Below are 16,258 nucleotides of genomic sequence, written 5' to 3'. Positions count from 1 at the left end.
CCTGGCCCAAACGGCGATGTGTTAATTAAGAACAGAGCCAAGTTCCAAGAGAAAAGTAGGGAGTGCCTTGCTCTGAATCTCTGCTGGAGCTGACCCAGTCTCCTGCAGACAAGATGACCAACATGGCAGCCAGACCACCAGGAAATTGAAAAAAATCCTTTCCAACAACTCTGATCTTAACTTTAGTCCGATTTTGTTCAGAGGACAGATGTTCAGGCATCCTTCACTCTTTCTCAAGCATCTCGGAGATATCCTTATGTAAAATTATGAGCATGACCTGGGCATATTTAGCTTTCTAACTGAAAAACCAAGGAGTCGTCATCAATCCTTTTCAAGTAAGGCCATACAGTTATGTTCTTAGAGCTGGACAAACCACCTGAAGTTAGTTTTATCCTATTTCCTATAAGCACTGCTGTTCCGGTTAAGGTTCTGTATATTCCATTACACATAAGCAAGTTCAAATGTGAGTTGTGCAATTCAGACTCAATTAAATAAGGATGACCTAATTCATTCAGTCAGCGCCATTTTCTAAAGGACTTGAGGAAACTAAGCAGCCAGAAGATAGAAGACATGGGTATGGATAGCTAACTAATTAAAAGACAGAGAAAGAGGGAACAGGCAGCCAAGATCTCACATGTGGAGTACCTCAAGTTGAAAAGGATTGTGTCATTCAGCTTTCATTAAATGACATGGAAGAGGAAGGTAGGGGACAAAGACTGCTGACAATGCACAGGTATTCCAAAGGAAGGACTTGGACTCGCCCTGAAGAAAACTGCTTAAGGACCTCAGGAGACTGAGCAGTTGGGCAGCCACACAGCAGCATTTGAGATAGAATTGAAATACAGAGGCGAAGGGCGTCACAGAAGCTCTCGGTTTTTTGCCAGTAACTGAAGGAGCAGCCTCATTGCCATTCCCGTCTCTCTCCCACCTGCAGCAATGTTAACCAGAACACGCTTTGATGCTTGCTTACAAGAGGGTACGGCAGAGGAACAGCAAAGCACCCGCACTACAGCCCTCATATAAGCTCGCCTCCCATTGACGAAGCGCCGCCACTCGTGACCGCCTCCAGCCCACTGGGTTGACCTCCCATGGTCACGCCCCCCTCCCAAACGCCGCTCTCTGATTGGCTGTTGCGGCCCCGGAGGTGCGGCCGGTCTGGCAGTCCCCGGCGCTCCTTCTGAACCGTGGAGCCGGTGGATGCCTGTTGGAGCCGTGCAGTATGACTGACCGCTAGGTCGGTGTGTGCTTAGGCGGGCGGCTGGTGAATCATCAACCCGCGTCCTCAGCAGGAGAGGCTAAAGTCCAGTCAGACAACCAAAGGACTGACAGCAACAGCATGAATCTGTTCGTGGAAATCCTCCTGTTCGTGGTCACGCTCATCTACTCCTACTTAGAAGCGTTTGTGAAGCTTTTTATCCCTGTGAAGAGAAAGTCTGTCAGTGGAGAGCTCGTTCTCATCACAGGTGCTGGCCACGGTATAGGGAGAGCGACAGCCTTGGAGTTTGCCAAGCGTCAGAGCAGACTGGTGCTGTGGGACATCAGCAAGGTAACGGCACAGCTCGTGTCTCGACTCGTCCGTCCCCGAGGGAGGCACTGGGGGTTAATAGCACGGGAAGGGCGGCACACGACTGCATCCACACACCTGCTGCCACGGCCGCTCCTGCAGGCTCACGGATGGGGACGCTGAGCCCCAGCCCAGGGTTTGCCCCATTGCACCAGAGGATGTCAGTGTCTGGGTCCCACAGTCACTCGGTGCTAATCGGCGAGGTGGTATCCACAGCACGGCAGAGAGAACCTGCAAGAGGGAACGCAGGGGTCAGCAAGGTGCTGTGGGAACTGCTGCCTGGGCTGGCAGGAAAAGGCATGTGAGACCAGCAGCCTGTTCCTACAGAGAAGCGGGTTCACCACCTGCTCGCTGCCTCCCTGGCATCAGATATTTTGTTTATGTTGCTGGATTATGCATACGTTGCATTTGTCTCCCCACTCATATCCAGGGGAATCACTACTTTGAGCTATGGGTGAGCCCTGCTGCCCTCCGGCGCAGTTACATGTGTAGGTGGCTCCTTACTAAATGTTGACAAATCTGCCCAAATGCAAGAGATCTTGGCAAGTGGAGGATGGACAGGTACAAACACGCAGGATGTCATTCAATGGCGATTAAGGCAAAGGCACGTTCGTAGGAGCAATTGGCTGTACATGGGGTTGAGTAGGTGGGAAGCTCTGTGTGGAGAGGGCTTCTGACACAGTGGATCAGAAGCTGCAGAGGAGTTCATCATGTCATCCTGGAGCTGCAATAAACAGCCCACCACAAACAAATAAACCCCTAAGCCAAGCCTACTGTAAGGGGATTTATAAATAGGGAGGATATTGTAGAACATTTTTGGTGCCTGTTCATGCTACCCATGATGCCTAAGACCAGAGGCTGGAGTGGGTGGGAGGAGGCATGGCACTGGAATGGGTGAAAAGGAGTAAAATCAAATAGCAAGCTATACCTGGCCTAGGTGCTGGGGAATATGTTGTAAAGATGTGTGTAAGCAGGCATTGAAATACAATTCAAAGAGGTGGTGGATCCCAAGGGTTTTAAGAACATACCTCTCCAGTCCAGCTGCCTTGACATAGGCCCCATTCCTGAGGGGCATCTGCCTTAAGCAGCAGTTTGGGCTGAGCAGAGATGCCCAGTCACCCTCGACCTGCAAAGATTCTGTGAGGCTCTGAGCTGTCACAGGTCATTTGTGACAGCTCAGGTCCACATTGCCATGGGTTTCTGGCTCCTGGGGACAAGGATACAGCTAAGTCACTTTTGCTCTCACTTAGTGGCTTGATAAAATGACTTAGGGGAACTTCTGTTGTGTGTGCGTTGAATGCTGTTCTCATAAGAGAAGTCTCTCTACACTGTGCCCTTTGGAGCAAACCGCTCCTCTCACATCCAGTCTGTGAACACAGAAATGCAAAGGGCCATTTTTACGTCTCAGGGGGTGTCACCAGGGTCTGTGTTTTTAGAGCTCTGAATTCAGCTGTGGAGTCTGCCTGCTGTAGTGGGAAAGCCACCGAGTGCCCCCTTCCTGCCGCCTACCTATGTGTGCTTTGCCAAGGTAAACTTACTCTTGCTGCCACATGCCCTTTCTGGCAGTTACTCTACACAGGGCCAAAATTTGAGGCTGGAATACTGGTCCTGCCACAGTACCCCAGCTGCAGCTTTTCCACTTGGTCCCTATGAACTGTTCGGGGTCTTAGCAGTGGTAATGCAACTGACAGAAGTCTTTAGCCTCTGGCTGGTGTGAACAATGTCTGAGCAGCAACACGTGGGCATGGTACAATTGCACGTCTTTCATTTCTGCCTTTACAGCACAATGTTGAGGAAACGGCAGCAGAATGCAAAAGGCTGGGAGCCACTGTACAAGCCTTTGTGGTGGACTGCAGCAAAAGGGAGGAAATCTACAGTGCTGCAGAGAAGGTAGGGGAGCAGGGGCACTTCCAAAGGCTTACCCAAACATGCTTCATCTTTGGAAAGGTTGGGAAAACAAGAAGTGTTGTACGCAGTTCATGACAACCCCTGGAATCTGCCCACTTCTTGCTGATTTCAGTACAGAGAGCAAAGTAGCATTTCGTTTCCCAGATGGCAGCCACCCTCTTCCTCTTCTGTGAGGCTCTGGCATATCACATGTCATTGCAGGTTTGCTCTTTTGATGTCCAACTCCTGAGGGACCTTCTGCCTTTTAGTTTCCTAAAGAGCAAGGAGAGAGCACTGAGGGCATTGTGTTGTTACTTGAAACAAGCTGGCTCAAAACAGTCTCTATGTCCATAGTCCCAACTAAAACTACTCAGAGCATACTGTGTCTGTAGGCAATGTGTGGAAGACTACAGATACTGGCAATAATTAAAAGGGAGAAGCACCAGATCTAAAACCTATTTCATGGTACTGCTGCAACAGTTCCTACCACCTCTGGAAATGGGGCACTCTTGTCCCCTCCATAAAAAAAAAAAAAAAAAACCCAAACTTATGACACAAAACTTTCTGGTATTTTTTTCTGTCTAAAAGGTGAAACAGGAAACTGGGGATGTCTCCATCCTGGTGAATAACGCTGGTGTGATTACAGCTGCTGACTTCCTCTCAACTCAGGACCACCAGATTGAAAGAATGTTTGAAGTCAACATTCTTGCTCACATGTGGGTAAGGACCACCATCAACTTCATACCTATATTTTGAGGGGAGTGTTGTCCAGGACACATATTTAGACTAACAATTCTTTTCAGCTACTAGTGTATTATAAAAGTGTCTTTCAGATACATATAGCACAAGGGCATCGGCTGGACTGACTGTTGGGGGCCTACAGTAACGTCTTGCTCATCTGAGCCTGGCCAGGTGTTAAGGACTTCTTTTTTGCAGTGGGAGAAAAGGAAAGCAACGGATTTAAGAGTGTTTTGTTTTATGTGCCGGGGTGAGACACTGGCAGTATTGTCAGTGTCACCTGAAATCTAAAAAAGCAGCCTGGGACAGATGTGAGAATCAGCTCATGTTGACAGCCAACTTCCTGAAACATTCCTGTTTGGGAAATAGGTTGCCACTTGTATCAGCTGAAAGGAGAACGGGTATCTCTGTGGCTCTCAGAATCTGAGGGGCTGTGCAGCACACAGCATTTGTCATAGCGTTTGCCACTTAATTAATGGTAGTCAGGGTCAGCGCTGAATACACCTAAGAGAACCTTGTTCTTTCTTCCCCTTCCCCCCCCCCCCCCCCGCAATTTTCTCTCTTGATTTCATTGACTTCAAGACCACAAAAGCTTTTCTGCCAACCATGATGAAAAACAACCATGGTCACATTGTCACGGTGGCTTCATCAGCGGGTCATTTTGTTATTTCTTACATGGTGACTTACTGGTAAGTGAGTTTAAAAACAGCTCTCTTCATTATTTATTTATAATAGTATCTTCTCTGTTAGAAAGCATAAAATAACCAAAATAATCCAACTACTGAATACAGTATGGCCTGAGGTTTGTGCTAAGCAGAAATGCCCAATTGCCAGCACTTACCTGGAGCTGCACAGCAAGTTTCTTATTAGCTTTGACTTAGCTTCCCTTCTCTTTCTGAAAATGTACTGCTACTGTGAGTTGTTGTAGTGTTGGCAAGAAAACTCCTAATGAGTAAATTTTGATCTATCTTTGTGGTAGTGATTAGTTTGATCATGAGATCAAATTGGTTTTCTACTTGAAACTCATCTAGAAAATCATGGTGCATGAACAGCAAACCTGTTAGACTGCATATTGTCATTCTGTATCAGATCCAGCCCTCTATGATAGCAGATCCGGGAAGAGCAGTCTTCCCCTAGGAACACTCCTCCTTAGAGAGTCATTCACTGGTGGCAACATGAGCACTCCTGTGTCAGGGATTTGATTGGAATTACACTGTCCAAATCAGTAACAGTCAACAAACTGGTTTTACTTTCTTGGGAGTTGATTCATACTCCTGGCCTGCACCATTTTCTGTGGCAGTATGTTCCTCAGCTTTGGCACACATAATGCTCTTCTATTCCAACACTCACACATGACTGTCAGGAGACACTCCTGTGTGGTACGAGGAGCAGTAGAGGGTTGTTCTCCATTTCTACTCTTCCCATCCTTCTGAACATCAGAGCTTCAGGCTGCATGCCTTCGAAGAATCTCCTCACATGGGAAAACCAGCAACACTATCAATTGATGCACGTTGGTTCTCATTTTCTAAGAATTCCTGACATTTCTCTGTCTGCTCACCGCAAAGGCAACTTCTGAAAGGCACCGCTCTGCATTCCACAGTTACTGCCCCTAATCCAGCACTATGCTCAGGTCCAGGGCAGTTAGAAGCAGTCTCTGCACCATTTCTCAGCTGGATTGTATTTTGTTGCCTCCTAGTCAGGACTGTGTCAGGGTTTTAAGCCATTTCCAGTTGCAGAAAGATAGAAATAGTATTTCTGCCTTCTCATTTGTGCTTTTCTCACTCCTGCAGTTCAAGCAAGTTTGCTGCAGTTGGATTTCATAAAGCTCTGACAGAGGAGCTGTCTACCCTGGGAAAAGACGGCATAAAAACTACATGTCTTTGCCCGGTTTTTGTAAATACTGGATTTGTCAAAAACCCCAGTACAAGGTAACTACTGACTCTCTGCTTTCCTGACCTGCCTTCTGTGCACCAAGACACACCACATTAGCACCAGCTTTAGGCCTTGTGTTCCAACTGACTGTATAAAAACAGTTGTAGCATTGGCTAAAGAAAAGCTGCAGTTGCCTTTAACCCCCATAACAGCTGCATTTGGATTACCTGAGCATGTGCATATGTGAAGCATCATACATCAGCTCATACCTCCCCTGTTTTACCAGTGCAGCTCTTACATGTTTGGTTTCCTGTGCAGGCTTGGGAAGATTTTGGAGATTGAGGAAGTTGTCGAGGCCCTGATGGAAGGAATACTGACCAACAAGAAAATGGTTTTTGTTCCATCACATCAAAGTGTTGCTTTACTTATTGAAAGGTAAGTAAAAAAAAAAAAAACAATGCCAAAACCTCTCTTCAAAACACCCCCAGCCATGTATCAAATACAATTTGCTGAGTGTACCACCCTTAAACATGCAACATCAAAATGCTTAGAATGCATCAGAATGTAACCAAACAGTGCAAATGCGCTACAGGCTGACAGGGAGGGAAGGGAGAGAATAAAAGAACACTTTTTCTTTCCAGATTGCTGTTTCCCTTTTGCCCAGAAACGCTTTATCTACCAGGAGTCCCAAAATAGTTCCAGAAAGGGCTGAGAACCTGTTGCTTATTATTGTTTGTTTCTTCATGTAAACACCAAAGACTGGGGTGTCAGAAGCTGGGAAAGTTGCTTCAAAAGGCTCTACTGCTTCTCTCTGCCACATACAGCAAGATTTGTCCTTTCACGTGGTTTTACTATCCTGTGTAGCAGCTTTACTGAGGCAGTATTTTTACCAGAGCATCATTTTAAAGCTAGAATTAGCATCAGAAAATCTGAGTTTTCAGTTAACTTCTACAATTTCTTATCCTACATTAAATTTCCTGTTGTTGTCTCTTTCAGGTTGCTTCCAGAACGTGCCTTGGCTGTCTTGAAAAAGCTCACCAATGTCAAATTTGATGCAGTCATTGGGCAGAGAAGCACCCAGTGAAAAGCAAAATTGATTCTCACTTCCCAGTGGCATCAGTGAAAACAGAACATGGGCTGAGTGTAGTTCAGCTGGTTTGATTCAGAGCAGAACTAAGAGATATGCTTCCAGGCCACCACTTCCAAGAACACCCAAGTGTTTATCCCACACGAGCAGCAGGGACATACCTGCATAATGCAGTGTTAACAAAGCAGAGAAGCAGCTCTAGAAGTGTAAAGGCTCCATTGGCTGTACATCACGTCGCTTCTATCTCCTAGAGCTGACACAGACAGAAATTCCCACAAAGGCACTACTACAGTGCACCCTCGGGATTGCCTGAGAGTATGTTTGTCTGGCCTCATATCTGATCAAAGGGATCTTGGAAGTAGCAGTTTATGGAGGACATGGGTGGCCTGTTTCACCTCAATTTAGCTTTTCAAATTTAAGAAATGCTTTAATGCACACTGAATTCCATGTGATTTTGTAGCAAGTACACGAATTAATACAGCATTTTTTGCAACATACTACCTAATTACACTGAATATAAATTCTGCAATAGCACCATCTATATGCCTTATTCTGAATAAATACAGTTCTCCAACCCAATGGTTTCTCTTGGCAGTCAAAGTCATAACCACGTCCTGGAGGTGCACTTAAGGTACAGTATCAAATAATACACCCTTTCCTGGTATCATTTCTCACACTGTTCATCTCCAAATCTCAGATACCTTTGAAATGCCTTACTGTGAAAACAGTGCAGTATTTCTCCACAAATTTCCAAGTTCCTTCCTCCATTTCATGCATGCCAGAGAATAGTATTTGTTACATGAAACACAGACCAATCTGGACTATATTTCTCCTTGCAATACAAGGCAAATAATCCAGCCTAATAAAAATTCTGCAGACCATCTGCTTCAGTATTCATAAGTCAGACTCATCTATGAAAGAAAAGAGCAGGGTTATGCTGAGCCAGGAAAGCCTTCATTCACATGTAACAGTTGAGTGTAAGTTGAAGTCCACAGAGCCTCTGCATCTGTGTACAGTGCAAGAGAAGGCCTGAATACATCTTCATTTCATCTATTACATTCAGCATAACACAAAGCTATACCCATACAGACACTGGGTATTGCATGTGTATTCCATGTACAAAAGCATGCACCAGAGGGTTTAAGTATTCCACTCCCGAAATGCTGTCTCACTGACTGGAAAAGATGCTGCAGCAACAACATCCCTGTGTGATCCCCAGCTTTTCCTTCCCAACTCTGCTCTGCCCATTGCAGGTGCATAGGAGCATTGGAGGAGAGATTTTTGGCAGGAGGAGGGACATCAGGTACCACAGGTTGGGGTGAGGCAGAAACCTCATTGATGGAGCACCGACCCACTGCTCCCAATCAAGGATGGTGGAGCACGAGACACAAGGTGAAAAGCTCAGCTGGAGTCTGCCCACCACCCCACCAAGCTGCAGGGACAGACAGGTCCCCAGTCACACCAGAAGCCCCATCAGGATCAGTGAGGTACAGGCCCATGCATGCCACACCGACAGTGCAGCCCATGCAAGGGCCAGGGCTTAAATGTGGGTGCCAGGCTGGGTACAGAAGAGCACAGAGAAAGGCTCGAGATGAGACCTCTCACAGCTCCTCATCACAAGCCAGTGGCCTGCTCTGACAGGACCCACCTTGATCACGACCCCAAAGGTCTGTGGCCTGTGGTACAAGGGAACAGCACCTGATGAAACACAGGTTAAAGATCTCTTCAGAGCACAGACTATCATTCCATCTACTTGTGCAACTCCCAGCTGCACCAGGCACTTGCTGGCTCACAGCCATGCAAGGGAGGCCTCAACATGCTGCCACTTTTGGCACAGATGAGATGGGTGCCTTCCAGTAGAATCCATCCCACTCACCTGTGAATTTCATGTTGTCCTGTAAACTGAGGTTCTTCAGGAAGGGGAGGGTCCTCGTCATCCAGGTCTTCTTGCTCTTAGGTGGCAACGAGTGGAGGTTTGTGCTGCCAGCAGCATGAATGGCTGCTAAATGTGCTAAATGATACAAAAAGGTTCCCTTTTTTCCTCATGGAACATTCTTGTAACAGGACATTCAGGCTGTGTCAAAGCCAAAGTTCCCAGCTTGGGAACTTCTGTTCTACAGTGCAAGATTCCTGTACCCAATAAAGGACAGGAAAAAGGGGTTTGCTAATTTCAGGGAATGAGAAAAAATAAACAATTTAAAAGCCAATTAAAGAGTATTAGACATGTTTTGTATTTAAAACCAAGACCCTTCAAACCCTAAAACATTACAGAGAAGCACGCTTTGAGTCCCAAAGGATAAAGGAGACTAATTGACATGCATATTCAGTGAGTTATTTTGTAAGTCTGTTTTCCTTGCCTCAGAAACATCTCCCAAATCAGGAGCAATGATTTAATGTCTACTCTGAAAGAAGTTCCTTGTTTTATGCAGTTTCTATTTGAGCTATATATAAAGCTCTTGCTAAGAGGTCAGGCCTGTCACAACAGAGAGCCTCTTACTCTTCTGAATGTTGCCTGAGACTCCCAGTCTTCTGCTTGGCATAAAGAAACAGAGACAAATGCAAGGATTTAAGCCTTCATCTCCTGAATACCAGTGACAGAATTGAATCATCAAGCCTCCTAGGCTCTTCAGTTCTCTTTCTGGTCACAACAGACAACTGAAGCTTATCCCAAAATCTGGTAACTATGGCTGCCTAACAGGAACCTATGCAAGTAAGCTTTACATAGCTCCCCACAGCTAGGTCCGAAATTTGAAGAACAGAACCTCACATCCTGGCTTAGGACTTGTTATGAGTCAGTTGGTGACTCTGGCCTCGTGCTCTGCCTCCGAGGTATCTCTTGGAGTCGGTGCTTCTCCGCCCTCTCTGCCTCCTCTGGCTTGGCCATAGCATTGACTGGAGCCCCCTGCCAGGAAAATGACAGCACCGCTGAGCTGTGCAATTGGGGTCTGGCCCAAACACCAATGTGTTAATTAAGAACAGAGCCAAGTTCCAAGAGAAAAGTAGGGAGTGCCTTGCTCTGAATCTCTCTGCTGGAGCTGACCCAGTCTCCTGCAGACAAGATGAGGAACAGCACAGCTAAAGCACTGACACATTGGCTAGAAGCCTGTGGAGATCCTTCCAGCTCCTGCAGCTGTTCCCTTTTCAGAAAGCACAGGCATAAGAGGACCCCACAGAGATTTTATGTACCAGATGCACTACATATTCCATGAGCTCCCAGCATGCAGCTGCCACTGCTGTGACTGCTCTAATAGCTGACAGTGGCTCTGTTCCCCAGCACAGAAGGCCAGAAAGAGAACCAATAGTATCACAAACCCTATGGCTGTGTTTGTAAGCTATGTGGCCAGGCACCATGCTAATCCCCCGCTTTGCTATCATCTGTACTGTTGAAGTGCTAGCATGCTTCCTGGCATAGTTTTGGTCCTTATGGGGCCCTTATGCTGTGTCTGGCAATGCCTCCCTGGCTGTGAACCGCTGGGCACATAGTGTGGGTGAGACCATCTGCTTTGGAAGAGGAGTGGAAGTTTATGGACACAGAAGCCTTCAAAGGACACCATCAAAATCAACACTCAATAACACAAAGGAGAAGCTGTGACAGTTTCTCTTTGTCCACTGTATATGCAGACATGACTGGTCAGAAATTTGAGAGGTTCATTCAACTTTTAACAACGATATTTAACGACAATATTTAACATAATTACTGTCTTCATCATGATAGGTGAAATTTTCAGTCTCTAAGGGGCTTCATCTCACCTTAGTCACATCAAGTCTTACTGAATTTCTGATAGCAGAGATTAAAACTTCCCACAGCACTTGAGCATGTAGCTAAGTCTGAGCATACTTCTTCAGAGACTGCCTCTGCTGCATTTTTCCAAAGTCTTTGATTTATAAGGATTATTTTGTTCCTAACCCATATGGCTAATCAGTAACTTGTATAGGGGCATGAATGGCTGTAGCTCATTTCATGCTCTCTGTCCTCGGAACAGACAGAAAGGAAGAAATGGCAGCATGTGTCAAACAGAGGTGTATTCTCCCTTAGCAGGATGACGTAAGTCCATGTATACCCCAGGCCTATAAAAAAGCAATAGGACAAATTTTTCAGCTAGTTATTTTTCAAGCCATGGATTATTTCAATCTTGCCCTGTCATATATAATGTTGTATTTACATCTACAGCCTCAGAAGTCATGAAACTGAGGATGCTCCATACAGTTACATGAAGCACAGATCCCCTCAAATTCTTAAAAAAAAATCTTAAAATAAAAATCCAAACTCATTAAATAGTTCTGGTTTAGATAGTAATGATTATCCCCATCTTCCCACGGATGAAGTTCTGGTTCTTTCTCAAATAGGCCAACTCAAATAGCAGTGTTATTTAACTGAACATTTTTGCCTTTAAAAACTCAAAAATAAACGTGCATCTCCTCCTAATCGTAGTGTATGTGTATTCTGTTTGGAACTGTAAACCTCCAGCCACTCATTCTTAGATAAGCATGGATTTATAAAACACCTTCCTGCTTTTCAGCAGAATTGTGTTGTATTTGGGAAAAAAGCAAATCCTAGGATTATTACGCGTATCTATAGAGGTGAACCTGGCACGGAAGCATGAAGCATGAGATTCCAGCTGCCAACTCTACAGTATGTATCTGGGAAAACTATGTAGTTATTTAGCTGTGGGGCTGGAGGCAGAGGGCATTTTCAGCTGGCTAGCTGTGCTTGCTTTTGTGCAAGGCAGTTATTTAAGAAGAATGTACTTCCCAGGGCATGTCTTTCTTTAATAAGGTCTTTCTTTGGTTCTAACAGCCCGTAAAATATTCCTAGCTAACTCTTCAAGTTCTTAAGTTGAACTTTAAGCAAAAGAGGACCAAGGCTTACCCTTATTGCTCCACAGGCAGAGAGAGACACTACAAACAAATAGAGATTGAAACAAACCTGAGGGGAAGCGTTTAATGTGGAAATATATTCCTGCACTGAAGGGAGTGTAAGGCAGCACTGTGTGAGATATGTACATACATACTGGGCACACAGGTGGGGAAGAAGAAGCTGGTACAGCCTTTTCCTCTCTCGCCTAGGTCCTTCTCTCTCTGAACTCAAAGAGAGAGGCTTCTCCAAAATCTGAAGTTGGATTGCTCTGATCTGTATTACCTAAGAGACTGCACTAATTTGGATTTGGAGGGGTCAGGGTGATGGTATTTCTCAGGAACTGTTCTGCCTGCTGCTGCTTGCCACTGAATGGCAGCTTTTTCACATGCCAAGAGGAAAGGAGTTAAGCTTTGGTACATAGCATTGAACCAGAAAAGGGAAACACGTTTATGAGAAAATAGCAAGCCAACAGACCCATTTTCACAGTGAGCCTGTCCTCAGATGTAGTGTGATCCAGCAGCACTCGTGTGCCTTTACTCAAGTGGAAATCTCAGGGTTTTTTTAAAATTGGCCTGGAAAATGTATTTTCCACAGAAACCACTCTCTAACAGAAAGAGACCAAATACAGCAAGAAGAGCAACTATTTTCATCTGGCACTTGATACAAGTGGAGCTGGCACAGAGGATTAGATACCCCATGTAGCCATTGCCTCTTGCCAACCTCTTTTCTCCTCTGTCCAACAAGATGAAGCCAACCACAGCCAGAGCAACTCCTGTCAGCAATGCTGCACCAAAGCCTCCCCCTGGAGCAGCAGCAGCTGCTTTGTGCCATCACCATGAATTGCCTGAGCCAAAATAAACCCTGCTGCTGGCCCACTGTTAGATAGCAATGGAGCACATGTTCCTGTTTCCACTGCAGAGCTTGCCTTCTCCCCTCTCCAAACCCCCACATGCAGCTGCCTTCCCTCAGTGTGGGTTTTTTTTGCCCATGTTTGTTCAAAGACAACCCTTGAACTACAGGTGCCGCAGCATGCTCCAGCCCTCACAGCACCGAATTGCCTGGTCAGATAAAGCACAGCTCCAGTGAAATGCCAAGAGACACAAGAAATGCTGTATCAGCTTGGACACAGGCCAAACCCTTCCTTCTCACGCCTAGGTGGCGACCAGTCATTAGTGGTGTCCCCCAGCGCTTGGTATCACAGCCACTGTTGTTTAATATCTTTATTAATGATCTGGATGGGGAGATTGAGTTCACCTTCAGTAAATTTGTGGACAACACCAAGCTGAGCAGGAATGTTGATCTGCTGCAGGACAGGAAGGCTCTGCAGAGGGATCTGGAAAGGTTGGATCCATGGGCTGTGGTCAGTGGTATGAGGTTTATCAGGGCAAAGTGCCGCGTCCTGCACTGGAGCCACAACAGCCCCATGCAATGATACAGGCTTGGGAAAGAGTGGCTGGAAAGCTGCCCAAAGGAAAAGGACCTGGGGGCGCTGACTGACAGAACTGAACATGAGCAGCTTGCGCCCAAGCAGCCAAGAAGGGCAGCAGCATCCTGGCCTGTATCAGCAATAGCGTGGCCAGCAGGGCCAGGGCAATGATCATCGCCTGTATTGGGCACTGGTGAGGCTGCACCTTGAATCCTGTGTTCAGTTCTGAGGCCCACACAAGAGAGACATTGAGGCGCTGGGGGGAGTGGGTCCGGAGAAGAGAAATGGAGCTGGTGAAGGGCCTGGAGTGCAAGTGTGATGAAGAACGGTTGAGGGACCTGAGGGATTCAATCTGGAGAACAGAAGGCTCGGGGGGGGGACGGGACCTTATCACTCTCTACAACTACCTGAAAGGAGGATCCAGGGAAGTGAGGTTGGTCTTTTCTCCCAAGTCTAAGAGGTAACAGCCTTGAGCTGTGCCAGGGGAGGTTTAGACTGGTTTACTAGGAAAAAATTTCTTCACAGAGAAGGCACTCAGGCATTGGAGCAGGCTGCCCAGGGAAACGATGGAATCACTGTCCCACGGAAGTGTTTGTAAACTGCATACGGCCCTTAGTGATACGGTTTAGTGGTGGACTTGGCAGTCCTGGGGCAAAGCCTGGACTTTATGATCTTAAAGGTCTTTTCCCACCCAGCTGATGCTCTGATTCTCATAACGGGACTCTCGGGGGGTGTGTGGGAACACTGGTATCCCACAACATCGCAGGCCCGGGACCAAAACCACACAACCCCTACCGATCCCCACCGCACCGCGCAGTTTAAACCCTACACAACCCCCTCGCGGCAAGCCCACCCCCCCGTTCCGCCCCCCCCGGGCCGCGCATGCGCCCCGTCCCGCCGTCCCGCCCCGTTTCCCCCTTCCTCCCTCCCCCCTGGGCAGGCGGCACTCCGCCGGACCCGGCTCCCGCAGCGGCGGCAGGTGAGCGGGGCGGGCAGCGGGAGGGGATCGCGTCTCTCGTCCCACCCGGCGGGGCTGCATCTCACGTTCCCGGGCCCTTCCCCCGCGGCCGCGCTCCCGCCCTCCGCCGTCGCACCCCTCTCGTTCTCCGTCAGGGCCCGCCGCCGCCATGGTGGGTTGCCCCTGCCTTTATGTAATTCACGCCCCTCCCCTCAGGTGTAGCGGGAGCGGCCCTGCTTGCTGTGGCGCGGGGGGCTGTCGGGATGGCTTTTTCTTCTCCTTATAGCCCTCTGGAGCACCCCTGCCCGCCCAGCCGCTCGCCTCACGGTAGGGCGACCGGACTCCGCTCCTTCGGCCGCGGCAGCAGCGGGCCCGGGCCCCTTTCACTGCAAAGTATTGGCCCCACCGTCTTCAGAGATCCAGACCGAGTGTGGGTTCTTGTGAATTAACCTAGAATTGATTCAAGTCACCCAGGGCTGGATTATGCCCCTTAGAAGAGTATCCAAGGGCAACACGCTGCCCAGGCTAGTCTCCTCAGCATCAGTGGTCTTATTCTGTGGGAGGCACACATGTAGTCCTAAGGTTAACAGAGCTCTTGGATTGTATGCTTGCCATAAGATTCCAGCACAGAGACAAAATCAGACGAATAAACCGAGCTGGGAGTCCACATGTTTCAAGATGCTGCATGTAATTCACTGCTGTGGAGACTGCAGCCCAAGAAACTAGTGCATTGATGAGCTTACTGCTGACATCTTGTAGCAGAAATGCTTAAGTTACCCCGAGCCAAATATTTCTTGTTTTAAAAAATAGCAAGAAATTACCTGTTGCCACTCCTAAGTGGCCTTAGGAGTTCCTAACCTCCCCCTCCCTCTCTTTCTTCTCAGATAAGAATTTCAGATGCACAACTCCACCAGCTCTTTATATTGCCTACTTGAGTTTCCTTCCTGCTTTGATAGGTGCCACTTGCCCATCTCCACTCAAGCCAGTTGCTTACTGGCTGCTGGGAAGTATCAGTTAATGAAGCCCTTATCCATAAGGGATATGGAGATAGTTCACAAATCAAATCCAGCCTGATAGTTCATAGATCCACATTTCCTCCTTTGCCTAGTTGTTCCTATGTATTCTGCTGTAGTGAAAGTTATAACACTCAGAGGTACTGACTTTATGTGCGTATTGCAGAGGCTTCTGGCATTATAATTAAGAAACTATTCATGTATGTGACTGTAGAAAAGTACCTCAGTAGGTAAAACAGCTCATCAAATGTTAACAAGCTGAAATAACAACACGTGTGTCACACAGGCTTTGTTTGCTTATAATGGAGAGTAACCTGCAAAAGGTTCAGACACGTTCTTTACACAATTGATTCTGAGGGTTTTGAGTTAGTTTGGGCTGATTGCCCTGTAATATTTGTGTGCTATGTAAGAAGATGTGTCCGCTTTGAAATGTGCCAAGATTGTACCTGTAGTTTCAGTGCAGCATGCTTTTAGCAGTGTACTCATGATCTGGTTTATTTTATAAATGGTTAATAAGATGTCAGGAGCCTAGCATTCAGTTTTCTAGTTGGCCACTTCATTTGTAAAAACAAGTTTAATCAGTGTGGTCACAAGAGGACACAATCATTGTGTAATTACTGCCAGTAATTTGATGTGAGGCAGCGTAGCACCATGTTAGCCAACATCTTAGTTCTTCATCAGCAGGTTTCAGCAAACAGATTTTGTAATAATAGTTTCCTGCTTCTTGGGTTATGAAACCTTTTATCTTGGATTACTTCTGTCCCCTCCTGATTTCAAACAGATTTTAAAGGAGTCTTACAGCTCCAGGATAAAAGAAAGATGATACTGCTTCATGGTTTGAGCTGTTTGATTTGT

The 16,258-nt window shown here is 46.9% G+C and overlaps 1 protein-coding gene across 1 annotated transcript; it reads left to right on the top strand.

The window, feature by feature from the left end:
* Positions 1 to 1,274: 1,274 nt before the first annotated feature.
* LOC130595365 (estradiol 17-beta-dehydrogenase 11-like) lies at positions 1,275 to 7,727 on the top strand. Its single transcript, XM_057401993.1, has 7 exons — positions 1,275 to 1,546; positions 3,347 to 3,454; positions 4,040 to 4,171; positions 4,772 to 4,878; positions 5,980 to 6,117; positions 6,380 to 6,496; positions 7,058 to 7,727. Exons 1-7 carry the CDS (start codon positions 1,337 to 1,339, stop codon positions 7,143 to 7,145), a joined length of 900 nt encoding a protein of 299 aa, XP_057257976.1. The 5' UTR covers positions 1,275 to 1,336; the 3' UTR covers positions 7,146 to 7,727.
* Positions 7,728 to 16,258: the final 8,531 nt, after the last annotated feature.

The sequence above is a fragment of the Pezoporus wallicus genome, unplaced genomic scaffold (assembly GCF_028554395.1).
Source record: "Pezoporus wallicus isolate ANWC-B61680 ecotype Strahan unplaced genomic scaffold, APGP_CSIRO_Pwel_v1 contig_7178, whole genome shotgun sequence".
NCBI classification, from domain to species: domain Eukaryota; kingdom Metazoa; phylum Chordata; class Aves; order Psittaciformes; family Psittacidae; genus Pezoporus; species Pezoporus wallicus.
Note: the sequence above shows the minus strand (reverse complement) of the source record. Positions and strands in the feature narration are given on the sequence as shown.

Bases quoted from the DNA above. Each gene is read 5' to 3' on its own strand.
- LOC130595365 (XM_057401993.1), top strand. From the start codon at position 1,337: ATGAATCTGTTCGTGGAAATCCTCCTGTTCGTGGTCACGCTCATCTAC. The intron at 1,547-3,346 runs GTAACGGCACAG...CTGCCTTTACAG, and splicing joins TGCTGTGGGACATCAGCAAG to CACAATGTTGAGGAAACGGC. The intron at 6,118-6,379 runs GTAACTACTGAC...TTTCCTGTGCAG, and splicing joins GTCAAAAACCCCAGTACAAG to GCTTGGGAAGATTTTGGAGA.